The 13,503-nt window shown below is 35.3% G+C and overlaps 1 protein-coding gene across 1 annotated transcript in view; it reads left to right on the top strand.

Annotated features, from left to right (window-relative positions):
• The window catches only part of BMPR2 (bone morphogenetic protein receptor type 2), a 201,778-nt gene that overhangs the window by 167,532 nt on the left and 20,743 nt on the right, over positions 1-13,503 (top strand). The window contains exon 10 of the mRNA XM_060622984.3: positions 5,242-5,378. Within this exon, the coding sequence (XP_060478967.1) occupies positions 5,242-5,378 (137 nt within the window). The remainder of the gene's footprint in view (positions 1-5,241; positions 5,379-13,503) is intronic.

Genomic DNA, 13,503 nt, shown 5'->3' with positions numbered 1-13,503 from the left:
TTCTAAAAATAAAATAAATTAATAATTACTTAGATTAACTACAGGTTAGGCAGTTATTCTTTAGAAGTATATTTTCTAGTTAATTGGAAGTACAGAGTACTCAGTTGAGGTGTTTTTCTAGGCATAGCAGAATTTCAGTAGTATCACAGCATTATTAGAACTTTGAAACTTTTTATTTATATTACTGGAATTTAGACCACAGATATTTTTAATATATCCTAATTCAGAATTTTTGTTTTTTTAGAAACATGACTGAGTAAAATTCTTAAACCAGCATTAGTACATTACCATCAGCAATATTTTTTCAACAATTACTGCATTCAAAGAATAACTATTGCTTTTGCCCTGATAAATAATAACAATATCAGGTGTATGAAAATGGAAAGGCAATTAAATCTTATTTGCAGAAGATTAGCAGATATGTAGTTTGAATTGAAATAGAACTAGAGGCGGTTTAAAAAGGAAAAAGACAGGTGCCTGGTTGACTCAATCAGAGTATGCAGCTCTTGATCTCTGGGTCAGGGTCACAACTTCAGCCCCACACTGGGAGTGGAAATTACTTAAAACAACAACAACAATAGTTTAAAAGAAAAAATATAGGTAAGGCGTGCCTAGGTGGCTCAGTTGGTTAAGTGTCTGACTGTTAATTTCGGCCTAGGTCATCGTCTCATGGTTCATGGGATCGAGCTCTGTGTCAGGCTCTATGCTGACAGCTCGGAGCCTGCTTGGGATTCTCTCTCTGCCTCTCTTTCTGCCCCTCCCCCATTCGTGTGCATGCACATGCTCTCTCTCTCTCTCAAAATCAATAAATAAGCATCTTTTAAAAACATGTAAAAGAATAAGGTGTTACTATTTTAATGGATGCGTGGTTTCAGTTTGGGAAGATGGAAAAGTTCTAGAGATGGGTAGTAGTGATCGTTGCACATTATTAACATACTGCTGTAGAACTTACTATACACTTAAAAATTGTTAAAATGGTAAATTTTGTGTTATGTATATTTAACCACAATGAAAATAAAAATAAAGGAAAAAAATGAGAGTTGCAGTAAGAGATCTTATAATCTTGGATATGGAAATGGAGAGAAGAAATGTGTGGTTCTGCTTAGCTATTGGAAGAAAATCTAAGGAACTGAGAAATATTACGAGATCTAAGAAATAATGAGGGTGGCAGCCAGGAACTTAGGAAAAAATATTGGTTTATATTGGAAATATGAGTTTCTCCAATTATGAAGACTTTCAGATGGGGTATTGATGGACAGCTGAAGAAAGTTTTTAAAAATAATTTTTAAGGGGCACCGGGGTATCTCAGTCGGTTAAGCATCTGACTTCAACTCAGGTCATGATCTGAAAGTTCATGAGTTCAAGCCCTGCCTTGGGCTCTGTGCTGACAGCTCAGAGCCTGGAGCCTGCTTTGGATTCTGTGTCTCCCTCTCTCTCTGCCTCTCACCTGCTAGTTTCTCTCTCTCTCTCTCTCTCTCTCTCTCTCTCTTTTTCTCAAAAATAAATAAAACATTCTAAAAAGTTTAAAAAATAAAGAATTTTTTAAATAAAAAGGATGTTGAGAGAACTAAAAGTGAAATGATTTAGAAATTGTTTATGTAAAGATGGTAAATGGGAACTTATGAGTAGATGCACTCTGCTAAGAGAACAAATGAAGAGTGAAAAAAATTATTGCGTAAAGACTGAATATTGGGGTACCTCCCTGTACCAGTAGGTTAGTTTAGAAGACTGTTGGTCAGAAAAATAGTGAGAAAACTAAGAAATTGTTGTAGGGAGTATGGCCGGAGTCGCAAAAGATGAGTCTGCAAACAAAGTGCAGTTAAGTGAAGGTCCTCATACTGGAGTCCCAACTCCAGGATGAAGCTTCTTTTTATTAGGATAATTGCTAAAGACTATGTGCATAAAGTCAGCTAAGCAAGAGTGTTAATAAGTCTAATGGTTTAGCTTTTCAAGGTTACATTTTGAGTTAATTGGTTTCTGTAACACTAGGAAGGGTCAGGTGTGAAGGAGGATCGACCCTGGACAATGTTAATGGCTCTAGGGGTTCCTTACTGACACAGCCATGTTCAGCTGTGTAAACATGTCCTAAGGCCTTGCACCTTCTCCAGCCGTTCCCTTTTGGAGTCTTTTCCTTTGATGCTTCTCTCCTGCATCTCCCACAAGAAATCATAGTATCTTGGAAGTCAGTGTTAGAAAATGTTAAGAACCAAGATTGATAGCAGTAGATGTAATATAAGGTCAAAAGGAAATAGAACTGAAGAATGATCTTTGAATTTAAATAACAAGAGGTCATTAGTATTCTTAGAGGAGTTTCTGTGGAATAGAGAAGACGGAAATATCAGAGTATGGGAAGGAAAAGTATTAGGAAAGCACAGGAAGAAGATACAAGATACTCTTAAAAATGTTAACAATGAAACGGGATGGAAGTTGAATAAAAAGGATCCCTTAAACATATTAATAAGCATAGAGAATAGCATGTTATAATTATAACATTTTTGGAGAACATTTTTTTCAGATTTATATGATACACCTCCAAATGCAGTACATGCTTTATTATTAAATGTAAACACTATGTAATGTAGACTGATTCTCGCTGTAAAATATATGCAGAATAAATGAATTAGATGTTTGTATTACAAAGAAAGAGTGAAATGCTGCAATGTTTATATAAAGGAGGAATATGAAAGGAAGATAAAAAAGGAAGGCAAGAGAAAGAAAAAGGAAGAAAGAATAAGCATAATTTAAGAAGGGAACTAAAATGTTCCTAACTGCTTAGAGACATAATTAACAAATAGCAAATGAGGTGAGAAGCAGGGAATGGTATCTGATATTCTAGATATTTGATCTATTTTGGACAATTTAAAAGAAAATGGGATTATAAAACCTCCCTTGAGCAATCCAATGTTTATAAAGTTTTAAGGAAACCCAGTAAGACTAATATAATTCATGATGATGATGATGTCATTAACATTCATCTTTGTGTCCCTAGTGCCTAATACTAAGTTAGCTCTAAACAAGTATCTATTGAACAATTAGATTAAGAACCATGAAGATTTCTTAGAAATTTGCAATTCTTCTGGGGCACCTGGGTCGCTCAGTTGGTTAGGCATCGGACTTCAGCTCGGATCATGATTTCGCAGTTTGTGAGTTCGAGCCCTGCATCGGGCTCTGTGCTGACCACTCAGAGCCTGGAGCCTGCTTTGGATTCTGTGTGTGTGTCTCTCTGTCTGCCCCTCCCCTGCTCACGCTCTGTCTCTCTCTCTCAAAAATGAATAAACTTAAAAAAAAATTAAAAAAAAGAAATTTGCAATTCTTAACGTCATTTCATTCACAAAACAAGATTGTGTATCAATTTTATTTAGTAGGTTTTCTAATTATATTTTAGACCTGCTTAAAACAAATAAGTAAAATTATGAATTTTTAGTTATTCTACTTAACCAGCATTTGAAAAAAAAGTGACTAATAAATAATACTTGGAAGACATCTATATGTGTTGTGTATATGTCTCAGAGAAACAGATATGATGTACTAGTAAATATCTTCTGGTTCACAAATATTATGGATTGAGGTTTTATTAGATGAGGTTTCATGAACAAAAGTGATATACTAACTAGCAGGATTAAAACTTCTGGTTTTGTCTTTCAAGTTCAATATTGATGGTGATTGTCAACAGTAAGTATTTGCTTAGGGGTGCCTGAGTGGCAATTAACCATCCGACTCTTGATTTCAGCTCAGGTCATGATCTCATGGTTCATGAGTTAGAGTCCCGCACTGGGCTCTGTGCTGACAGTATGGAGCCTGCTTGTGACTCTCTCTCCCTCTCCCTCTCCCTCTCCCTCTCCCTCTCCCTCTCCCTCTCCCTCCTTCCTTCCCTCTCCCTCCCTCCCCCCTCCCCCCACCCCGCTTCTGACCCTCTCCCACTTGTACTTTCTCTCTCTCTCAAAATAAATAAATAAACTTAAAAAACAATAAGTATTTGCTTAAATCTTTAGTTACAAAATATCATTTGTATAGATACTGCAACATTCCAAAAATTTTGGGTTATGTTGCATAAATTATAAAATTAATCTTTGTAATGTAATCTTTTTTAATATTGGTGGAGGGAAAATGTTTATAGGTTTTTGAATATCCAAATTGAAAATTGAAACATAAAACGTAAATAAATGTTTTATAAAGTATTTTCTATCTGGTCATCATAACTTTTGTATTATTTCCATGTGAGTGAAATAAGGAAGACAGACATTGCCATTTTGCTGACAGGAAAACTAAAACACAGAAGAGTTAAATGACTTTTCCAGGGTAGAGATGAAGACACGATTGGAGCTTAAGTGCCTTATCCTGCATTCTGGTGTTCTTCCTTCTAATTTATCCTGTCACTCTAATGGGTTGGGGGCTGGGGCCAGCAGACAGGAAGAGTCTCTCTCCTGTGTTCTTTGTCAAGATTTTAACTAGACCACTGGTATTCTGACCCTTGTCCCACCGGTCTTCTGTATGGCACAGTATGTTTATTAAGTTTAATTTGATCACATTTTGTAAAAATCAAAGCTTCTTATCACGAGCAGCCGATTGTGCTTAGGGGTGATAAATAGGGTTATTAAATAGTGGTAGAATAGTTAATGATACTTAAAAATCCTTGATATAGATATTACTTCTTAGGGATTTTTAAAAAATCAGTATATTGAGTTTTCTGTCATGGCCATTATCATAAAAATTTTTGTGACATTTGATACAATCTGGCTGGACTATAATAGAGCCAGTGACATATTAAGACATGATGACTATACATCCTAGACACTTACATTTGGTTCTACAGACATGTGTTATACTATATCCTGGGCTTTCTCCTTATATTCACCACCCTCAATCCCTGTATGGGGTAAGAATTCAGGCATTTTCAAGTATTAAATGCACCTTATGTATGTAATAATCCCCCCCAATTTAGTAATTCTAGAAGCCATTTAAAAATAGCTATGTCCATTATTGAAACTACCACTTGATTTATCAACAGACATTTAATTTATCAAAGACTATTTTAGTTAAAACCTTTATTAATTAATATTGTATTAAACCCACAAAAGGATCTCTTTTGCATTTCCAAATAGGCCCAAAGGATTAAAAAAAAAATAAAAAAGATTGTGACATAATTTCTTTGCTTACTTAGTATCAGAAATTCTGCTCCTGTTCCATCATTTTATAATAATTGAAAATTTTACTTTATCCATTTTTTAAAAAAATACACAGGTGAATCTGTACCAGAATACCAGATGGCTTTTCAGACAGAAGTTGGAAACCATCCCACTTTTGAAGATATGCAAGTTCTGGTGTCTAGGGAAAAACAGAGACCCAAATTCCCAGAAGCTTGGAAAGAAAACAGCCTGGTAAGAAAAAAACTTAATTATTAAAAAGAGGACTTATGACTGAATATGTTTTAATGTTGTTTGAAGCAAAAATAGACTGTTAATGTTAATAGTTTTTAGAGTTGTCTAATGCCAAAAATCCTTGCTTGACTTTTATGATGTTATACAGTTTCAAAATTTTCAATATAAAAAAGTCCTCTTTTTGGTTCAGATGTAGTTTTTTCCAAGTAAAAATACTAGAGAGACTAAATTGTGTCTGAGCTTGCCAAATTGAATAACAGCTGGAATAATTAACAGATTAATATTTTTAAACATTATTGAAATTCCATCTTACTCTCTTGAGAGTGGTACCAAAAATGTTAATTAGTGCAGACTTACATATTCAATAGAAATTTAAACTACCTAAAAAAGAAACCAAGGTATGTTTTAAATTCTGCTTATTGGGGCGCCTGGGTGGCGCAGTCGGTTAAGCCTCCGACTTCAGCCAGGTCACGATCTCGCGGTCCGTGAGTTCGAGCCCCGCGTCGGGCTCTGGGCTGATGGCTCGGAGCCTAGAGCCTGTTTCCGATTCTGTGTCTCCCTCTCTCTCTGCCCCTCCCCCGTTCATGCTCTGTCTCTCTCTGTCCCAAAAATAAATTAAAAAAAATAAATAAATAAATAAATAAAAATAAATTCTGCTTATTAAAAAATGCATTCTAGGGCCTTCCTGGCTTGCTCAGTTGGTAGATCATGTGGCTCTTGATCTCAGGGTTGTGAGTCCAAGCCCCATGATGGGTGTAAAGATTATTTAAAAATAAAATCTCAGGAGCCTAGGTGGCTCAGTACGTTGGGCGTCCGACTTCAACTCAGGTCATGATCTCGTAGTCCATGAGTTCGAGCCCCACATCGGGCTCTGTGCTGACAGCTCAGAACCTGGAGCCTGCTTCCGATTCTGTGGCTCCCTCTCTCTGACCCTCCCCCACTCACACTCTGTCTCACTCTCTCTCTCCAAAATAAATAAACATTAAAAAAAATTTTTTTCTTAATATAAAATCTTTAGGGGTGCCTGGGTGGCTCAGTTGGTTGAGCGTCCAACTAGGCTCAGGTCATGATCTCACAGTTCATGAGTTTGAGCCCCACGTCAGGCTCTGTGCTGACAGCTCGGAGTCTGGAGCTTGCATCGGATTCTATCTCCCTCTCTCTCTGCCCCTCCCCCACTCACACTCTGTCTTTCTGTCTCTCTCAAAAATAAATAAACATTAAAAAAAATAAAATATTTAAAAAACAAATGTGGTCTAAAATGCTAAAATATCTACAAAGGCTTCTGCCATTTTAGTAAATTGTTGCTACAGCACTATAAATATCTTACAAAATTTACACGCACATGCACACACATTCTCTGTCTCTCTTTTTGTCATATAATTTTTAACATAAGTAGGATCATTTCATTATCCAGTATCATTTTTTGCTTATGTACAGTTTTTCATGTCAATACCTGTCATGTATCTCTTTATCCATTTAGTCAGTATTCTATTGTATGATATATCCTAATTATTGAATTACCCTTTATTGATGGTAGTACCTATATTTCTTATTTTAAACATTTTTTAAAGAATTATAAAGTTATACCTATACATGGTAAATCAAATTAAATAGAAGGGCATAAAAAAGGAAGTGGAAAAGGAAAAGACTACATATCCCTAGCACCACTCTTCAAAAGTAACTCCTGTTAACAGCGTTCTGAGGTTTTGGTTTTTGTTTCTAACTTTTTCTTCTGGAGGTTACTATTATAACTGTAACTACCATATCTATTATTATTTCTTATTATCTCTCATTTGCTCTTTCCTAGTTTTGTAATGCTGTAACTATTATTAAATAATTTGTGTTTTGTCTACAGGTTGCTCTAAAATTCAAAATAAAAACATCAGAAAGTGTAGAATTATGATTATGTAAACATCCACTGTACAATATAGTATTGTGCTTGGACTCATAGAGAAGGAAGTAAAAATCCTATGTTAGTTAATATAAGCCTCTGCTGCTTGAGAAAGAATGTTTCAAAAGTCACCATCCACTGGATTCTCTTTGATATATATGGCGCTTTTTAATTTCTTTCTTCTCTATAGATTCTACCAAGAAGCAACATTAAAAAAAAAAATCTCATTCTTTTTCTTGTAAATCATTATTTCTTTGATGAAGCCTCTTTAAGTGATATGTGTTAGTATGAGCATGGGTAGTATGAATACCTGCACCCTCAAAAATGTCTTTATCTTGTCCTCACGTTTGTATAATAATTTGGCCAGGTAATGATTTCAAGATCAAAATCACATTTTCCTCATAGTGGTTCCTGTGAAATCACTACTCTATTGTCCTCAAGCATTCAGACATATTAAGAATTCCAGAGTCATCTAATCTCATTTCATTATTTTTTGTCTTTTTGTTTTATGCCCTTGTTTTCTTGTCTCTATAAGCTTTTACACTTTTACTTTATTGTTGAAATTATCAAATTTAACCTGGACATATGTAGGTGTGGATCTTTTCACACATTTTGCTTTGCAGTAGACAGGTTTTCAGTTTGAAAACTCAGAAGTTTCTTCAATTCAGAGGGATTTTCTTGTATTATTAAAAATTGGGGCGCCTGGGTGGCTTAGTCAGTTAGGCATCCAACTCTTGATTTAGGTTCAGGTCATGATTACATGGTTCATGGGTTTGAGCTCTGTGCTTACAGTGTAGAACCTGCTTGGGATTTTCTCTCTGCCCCGTGCCCCGCCCCCCCCCCCATGCTCTGTCTCTCTCTCTCATTCGCTCTCAAAATCGATACGTAAACTTTAAAAATAAAAAAAAAATAAAAATTATTTCTTCTCTTCCATTTCTTCCTTCTCAAAATATTGGTTCACTTGACACTCCAGTTCTCAATTTGTTTTTTGTATTTTCCATTTTTTTTTTGTTCTGTTTTACATTGTTCAAGATTTATTCAGCTTTAGCTTTTAGGGGCACCTGGGTGGCTCAGTCGGTTAAGCGTCCGACTTCGGCTCAGGTCATGATCCCACGGTCCGTGAGTTCAAGCCCCGCGTCGGGCTCTGTGCTGACAGCTCAGAGCCTGGAGCCTGTTTCAGATTCTGTGTCTCCCTCTCTCTCTGACCCTCCTCCATTCATACTCTGTCTCTCTCTGTCTCAAAAATAAATAAACATTAAAAAAAAATTGGGGCGCCTGGGTGGCTTAGTCAGTTAGGCATCCAACTCTTGATTTAGGTTCAGGTCATGATCACATGGTTCATGGGTTTGAGCTCTGTGCTTACAGTGTAGAACCTGCTTGGGATTTTCTCTCTGCCCCACCCCCCCACCCCCAACATGCTGTTTCTCTCTGTCATTCGCTCTCAAAATCAATACGTAAACTTTAAAAATAAAAAAAATAAAAAATTATTTCTCCTCTTCCATTTCTTCCTTCTCAAAATATTGGTTCACTTGACACTCCAGGTCTCAATTTGTTTTTTGTATTTTCCATTTTTTTTTTGTTCTGTTTTACATTGTTCAAGATTTACTCAGCTTTAGCTTTTAAATCACTCTTTCATTTTTCACCTTCACCACACTATTGGTTATCTGTTCATTAAAATTTTACTTTCCACTCTTATATTTATAATTTCTAGAAATTCTTAGTGTTTGCTTCTTCCATAGCAATCTGTTCTTGTTTTAAGACTATGACAGGAATTTGTGGGGCATGTTGGTGGCTCAGTTGGTTGAGCATCCAGCTTCGGTTCAGGTCATGGTCTCACGGTTCATGAGTTCGAGCCCCGCATCGGGCTCACAGCTATCAGTGCAGAGTCCACTTAGGATCCTTTGTCTCCCTCTCTCTCTGCCCCTTCCCCACTCACATGTGTGTGCATTCTCTCTCTCTCTCCCTCTCTGTCTCAAAAACAAACATTAAAAAAAAGAATGTGATAGGTATTCGATTATTTCTCAAGGTGTAAATCAGAATTTTTGATACTTTGTACAAATAATTTTCTTGACTATAGTTAAAGAACAAAAATGAAAAATTCATTAAGCAATTTAAATCATATTACTATGTATTTTTGCATTTTAATTTTAGGTTGTCTTCATAGGATTAGCGTATTTTCATTCTTGATCCCCACTTATATGGGATGGCGGCATGTCAGAGAGAGGCTAGAGATGTCATATTTTTCCATACAGAGTTAGACTGAATATTTTCTCCATTGGTCATCTCCACTTGTCATCTTGTCCATTGGTCAAGGAAGGCTTCCGCTTCAGATGAGATTGACATCGTCTTCAAGGCAATTGAAGACCTATTGCCAAAAACATATGCCCAAGATTGCCTCTAAACGGCAGTCCCTGTTTGGGAACTGGGACAGATCTTTAAAAAGGCCTTGGCAGAGGTGAGGCTGAATCCCGTACCAGGATTCACTAGATATGCTAGCTTCACAGTAAAGCATCTCTTAAGGAAAAATTTCTGTATGAAATTTTATCTAGTAAAATACTTCATCTTAATATTTTATTTCACCAAAGAAATTTGACTCATTATTTTCAAGTATCTCTTAATAACCTTGCCATTACAGGATATGCATCGTATTCATATTTACCTGAAAACTTTTTGCCTCCAATTTAGAGTAGGGAAGTAGGGAATAAGTAATACTTGGTTTACTTCCAGTGAATCCATTTAAGTCTAATGTGCTATAGTCAATATAACTGCTTCTCTGTAAACACAATCCAATACTAGAGAGGAATATAACAAATGCATAGTTTATAAAAAGAGAAAGATACCTCTATATCTAAAAAAAGATATTTTTGCTTCATAATTGCATTGAAATTTAAAAATATTTTATAATAACAAAACTCAAAATTTCCAAATATAAATGAGTATAAAAACTAGTTTTTAAAAGCTGCCAGGGACCTAAAATAGATCAGGCAATAAAAGGGGGAAGGGGACGCCTGGGTGGCTCAGTTGGTTAAGTATCATACTTTGGCTCAGATCATGATTTCACAGTTCATGGATTTGGGCCCCGTGTTAGGCTCTGCACTGACAGCTCAGAGCCTGGAGCTTGCTTCATATTCTGTGTCGTCTTCTCTCTGCCTCTCCCCTGCTTGTGTTCACACTCTCTCTCAAAAATAAATAGGCGTTTAAAAAGGGGGGAGGGGAATAGTTTTCTTATAAAAAATGGAAGTATAGAAAATAGTCTGAGGGAAATACATGAAAATGTTAACCATAGTTATCTCTGAATATTGGATTCATGAATGACTTATTTTTTTCCCCTGAACTTTCAGAGTTTATAGTAAAAATGAACTGTTGTAACAATCACACATACACACAGTTTCAATTGGAATAATAAGAAATTACAGGCAAAATTTATTTTTTAAATAGCTTTTTTCTCATACATAAAACGTCCAGATTATAATTTGTTTAACCACACCACCATTCTTCATATTTTTCATTCTTTTCCAAATTCTGAGCCTCTGTTTCTTAATCTCTTTTGAATACTGGCTTATTCTCTTTCCCCTTTTGAAATCATTTGTCTGGCTTATCTTTATTCCTTAGTCTTATTTCTGTATAACCTCTTTTTCTCAACAGTTTTATCTCAATGTATTGTCACGTAAAAGTTTGAAAGTTCCTCAGTTGTTTTTTTTCCTCTAATCTTTTCTTTCTCCACCCATTAAATCCAGTCTTCTAACATATACTATGTGTCCCAGAAACTATCCCTTCTTCTTTTCATACTTATTTCAGCTTTTACTATTCTCTTCTTGACAAATCAGCAAACTTTTGCTATGATCTGGAATTTAGCATTTCCCATACTTTTTTCCCTCTCACACAATCTACATTAAGAAATACACATGCACCTCATGATCTAGTGCCTTTAGGATTATACTTAACCTTACTACATACTCTATATTTTGGTATTTTCTATTCTAGCCTAGAGTATTCAGTTTGGGGAGAGTGGTCTAGTTGTTTGTTTTAAATGTTGTTTCCCAACCCACTAAGCTAATTTCATGTCATGACCCGTCCATGAGCCCTCACTTCCCGTTTTCCCTGTCATTAGGTGGGAAAGATTTTAAAGTTTCTTTTCTTTTTTTCCCTACTTTTTCTGCTTGTTTTTCTTCATCATTGTTAATAATGATAACCCCTTTATCTCATTTACCCAAATGCTGGGTATCATTATTTATATATTTGTAGTTAGAGTCCCTTGTTGAAGCACTCATCTGATTTTGCCTGAATATCTATATTTTTCTCTAATCTTATTTTATCTCCTTAACAAATTTTAACATTTAAACAGAGATCATTTATATAGATTAAACTGCACATATTAAGATACATAATTTGTTGGAGCACCTGGGTGGTTCAGTTGGTTGAGCATCCGACTTTGACTCAGGTCATGATCTCGTAGTTCTTGAATTTGAGCCCCCACATTGGGCTCGCTGCTGTCAGCCTGTCAGCATAGAGCCCACCTCGGATCCTCTGTTCCCTTCTCTCTGCCCCTCTCCCACTTGTGCTCTTCCCAAAATAAGTAAATATTTTTTTTAAAAAGATATATAATTCATTAAGTTTTGACATATGTGTATACCCAAGACCATCACCACAGTCCTTATTATGAACATGTCAGTTAGCCCCCAAATTTTTCTTGTGCCCTTTCGAAGTCTCCTTCCTGCCTCTCTCTATTTTCCATGAATCACCAGGCAACTACTGATCTGCTTTCTGTCACTAGTGATTTATATACATTTTCTAGAATTTTATATAAGTGGAATCTTACAATATGTTCGTACTGTTGTTTTCTGGCTTCTTTCACATAGCATAATTATTTTCAGATTCATCCATGTTGATATGTGTGTCATTAGTTTATTCCTTTTTATTACTAAGTAGCATTCCTTTGAATGGTTATGCTACAATTTGTTTACCCATTCACTTGGTGGTGGATATTTGGATTATTTCCAGTTTTTGGCTAGCACAGGTAAACCTCCTATGAACATTCATATACAAGTCTTTGTATGGACATATGCTTTCAGTCTCTTGGGTAAATACCTAAGAATAGAATGTAGTACATGTCTGCGTAACCTTTTGAGAAAGTGCCAAACAGTTTTCCACAGTGGCTGTACCATTTTATATTCACACCAGCAGTACATGAGAGTTCTATCTAGTCCTCCACATCCTTACCAACACTTGGTATGGCCATTCTTCTTAATTTTAGATATTGTAATAGTTATGTAGTAGTATCTCATTATGGTTTTAATTTACATTTCCCTGGTGACTAATAATATTTAGCATCTTTTCACTTGCTTTTGCCATCCTTCTTTGAGGACATGTCTGTTCAAGTCTTTTGCCTACTTTTAATTGGATTGTTTTCTTACTGTTAAGTTTTGAAGTTCTTTATATGTTCTGAATACAAGTCCCTTATCAGATACATGATTTAAAAATATTTCTTCCCAGACCATAGTTTGTGTTATTCTCCTAACAGTTTATAGGAACAGATGGTTTTAATTATGCTGGAGTCCAATTTATCAATTTTTTCTTTCATGGATATATTTTTGTTTTCATATTTTAGAAATCCTTGTGTAACCCAATTCTTGGTTAACACTCATTTTCTTTCAGCACTTTAAATATATCATTCCTCTGCCTTTTGGCTTTCATGATTTCTGATGAGAAATTGGCTATTAACTTTTATTGAGGATCCCTTGTGTATTTCAAGTCACTTCTTTCTTGCTGCTGTCAAGATTCTCTTTATCTTTGGCTTTTTATAGTTTGATTCTAGTGTGTCTCAGGATAAATCTTTTCAAGTATTTCCTATTTACAGTTCATTGAGTTTCTTGGATGTGTAGATTCATTTCTATTATTAAATTTATTATTATTATTAAATTATTATTAAATTTAAAATGTTTTTGACCATTATTCCTTCAAATATTCTTTCTGCCCCTTTTTCTTTCATCTCTTTCTGGGGCTTCCATTATGTGTATTTGGGTAAAATTGATGGTGTCTCACAAATCTTTTAGGCTGTGTTTATTTTTCTTCATTTCTTTTTTGTTTCTGTTCCTCAGCATATTTCAACTCTTTGTCTAGTAACCCCAGTATCTTTGTATCCTCAGGGACAGTTTCTTTAATTTCTTTTTTCCTGTGAATAGGCCATACTTTCTTGGTTTTTTGTTTTTGTTTTTGTTTTTGTTTTTGTTTTTG

Source organism: Panthera onca, chromosome C1, assembly GCF_046562875.1.
Source record: "Panthera onca isolate mPanOnc1 chromosome C1, mPanOnc1 haplotype 2, whole genome shotgun sequence".
NCBI lineage: Eukaryota > Metazoa > Chordata > Mammalia > Carnivora > Felidae > Panthera > Panthera onca.
This window is presented reverse-complemented; position numbering and strand designations above follow the sequence as displayed.